General features: G+C 47.7%; 1 protein-coding gene across 1 annotated transcript in view; it reads right to left on the bottom strand.

Annotated features, from left to right (window-relative positions):
* The window catches only part of FCRLA (Fc receptor-like A), a 6,251-nt gene that overhangs the window by 1,817 nt on the left and 1,947 nt on the right, over positions 1-2,487 (bottom strand). The window contains exon 3 of the mRNA XM_008563765.1: positions 1,687-1,786. Within this exon, the coding sequence (XP_008561987.1) occupies positions 1,687-1,786 (100 nt within the window). The remainder of the gene's footprint in view (positions 1-1,686; positions 1,787-2,487) is intronic.

Genomic DNA, 2,487 nt, shown 5'->3' with positions numbered 1-2,487 from the left:
TCAGAGCATAAATTGCAAGGTTTGGAGGGTGAGAGTAGAGGCTGAAGAGATATAATAGGTGCTGGGTTATGGTGGGTCTTGTGTGCCGTGATAAGTACCTTAGGCTGGCACACTTGAATTTTATAGATTACTTAGGCTGCAAAGTGCAGAATTCATTTCAAGGGCACAGGTTAAGACAAGAAGGTTAGGAAGTTATTGGACTAGCCCAAGCCATAGATAATGAGGGTTTGTCCTAGGATAACATTAGGGATGTTCCAGGGAAGGGACTGGTTCTAAGAACAACTTAGGAGGTAAAATTTGCCAGACTTGATGATTATTCAGATGAAGAGAATGACAGAGAGGAAAGCGCCTAGGTTGTCTCTGGGGTTTCTGGCCTGGATGTCGGGGTGGATGCTGGTGCCATTAACTGAGATCAGAAATAGTGGAAGAGGAATTAAAAGAGGTGAGAACCAGGAGGACAGGTGGGTTCAGCTCTAGCCACATTGTGCTGAGATACCCCTGAGACATGCAGGTAGATATATCTTGAGTGAAGTTTAATATTTGAATGTGAAGCTCAAAAGCATTAGGATTGGAGATATGATTTGAGAGTCATAAATATACAGAGGTAGTGGCAAAAATTACACAGAGAAATAAGCTCAGGAAAGAGATGGTGTAAAGAAAGATGAGTAGGGAGGCAAGGATGATACATAGAGAATGCTGCTGTTCAAGGGGAAGAGAAGAGAAGCTACCAAGGGACCAAGAGAAGTACAGGTAGCACAAGGATGAAATGGTTCCATGGAACCAGAGGAGTAGAGAATGCAAAAAAGAGCAAGTGACCAAAAGAGTCCAGTGAAGCAGAGAAGTCCAGCAGGGTAAAAAAGACAAAGTGTGCAACAATCCAGTCAATACAGAGGTCATGGTGCCCGATGCAAGACTGACCCTGGGGAAGCCAGACTGCAAGCCTGGCGGAGGGAGTGAGAAGTGAGGAAGTGCAGACAGCAAGTATAGACTGCTCTTTGAGGATCTTGTCTCAGAAAAAAAAGGAGAAAGTTGAGATTGTAGCTAGAGAGGGCATCACAGTCAGAGGACTTACAGGATGGAAAAGCCTTGAAGAGTTTTATATTCAGAAAGAGCCATTCAATCCTGCACACCCAACTCTCTTGTCCTTCCTGTCCCACCTGAACACTGCTGCTTTGAAGGGCCAGAGTTAGCCCACGTTTCTATCTTTTGGGTCCTTTCCAAGTCAGTCATATTTCCATTTCCACACCCACACTCAAACGTTTTACTTACCCAGTAACATCTGGCTTGCCCAGAGCAGAGCAGGGGAAAGGTAGAGGGCCCAAGCCTGGAGGACACAGCCCGGTTTCATGGTGATGGTGTTTAGGTCTCCTGCAACCCCAACACACTGATTTTCTTCAACACGAAACCTCAAATTAGAAAAGAGGAAGTAAATTTAACTGCCTCATCTTCTTGCATCTGGGGACTATTTTCAATTTTGTGATTGGCTTTCATCGGTCATATTTGGCCAGGTTGGTTCCGGCATCATCAGCATCATTAGGGTTGTGGATAAAATGATAGCATTCTCAATTGTTCGAGAATTCCCTCGCAGAGCTCGGAGACCTGTCAAAGCATGTAATTGCCTGATAGCCAATTGGCCTTCATGTTCACTCTGGGAAAGGTCAGTGCGACACCCNGCGGGCAGCTGACCTCTGCAGGGGCAGCTTTGTGTGACAGCTCAGGGTCACTGGGCCTCCCTCTTGGGGCTCAGTTGAGGGTGTAGCTCTGAGGACAGGGGCTGGAAACAGTTCTGGGGGAAAGACGGGCAAGAAGGAAGAGCTCAGCCATCCTACATTCAAGTAGACCCAGGAGAGGCAAAGAACTCCAGTCACACTTCCTTTCCTCTGTGTCCATCAGGAATGGAAACAGCCTCCCACTCCATAATCCAGATCCCTCCGTTTGAACCTTTCAAGTTCTCTCTCTCTCCAAGTAGACAGGACTAGAAAAGATCCAGAGATGGGCCAGTCTGACAGTAGTCCAGACACCCAATCAGGGAGCACTGATCTGGGTGGTAGGAAANCACACACCAAACAGTCTCCAGCTTATTGTTCCTGCATGCTCTGTGTCCCTTCTTAACCTGCACACACACACACACACAGACACACACACCAAACAGTCTCCAGCTTATTGTTCCTGCATGCTCTGTGTCCCTTCTTAACCTGCTCACACACACACACACACACACACACACCAAACAGACACATACATACTAACTCACCCTGCACCCTGATCTCCAACTGGGGGCTCTGTTTCCAAACTTGGTTGTCCCCAGTGACGGCGTCACACCAGTAGGACCCAGAATGCTCTTCTGAAGCTGAGGGAATTTGGAATTCTGAGGAGAGGCCCCTGCTTCGCACTATCCTTCCATCCTTATAGAAGGAGAAGAGGAAGCGGGCAGCTGACCTCTGCAGGGGCAGCTTTGTGTGACAGCTCAGGGTCACTGGGCCTCCC

Source organism: Galeopterus variegatus, unplaced genomic scaffold (assembly GCF_000696425.1).
Source record: "Galeopterus variegatus unplaced genomic scaffold, G_variegatus-3.0.2 Scaffold14836, whole genome shotgun sequence".
Lineage (NCBI taxonomy): Eukaryota > Metazoa > Chordata > Mammalia > Dermoptera > Cynocephalidae > Galeopterus > Galeopterus variegatus.
This window is presented reverse-complemented; position numbering and strand designations above follow the sequence as displayed.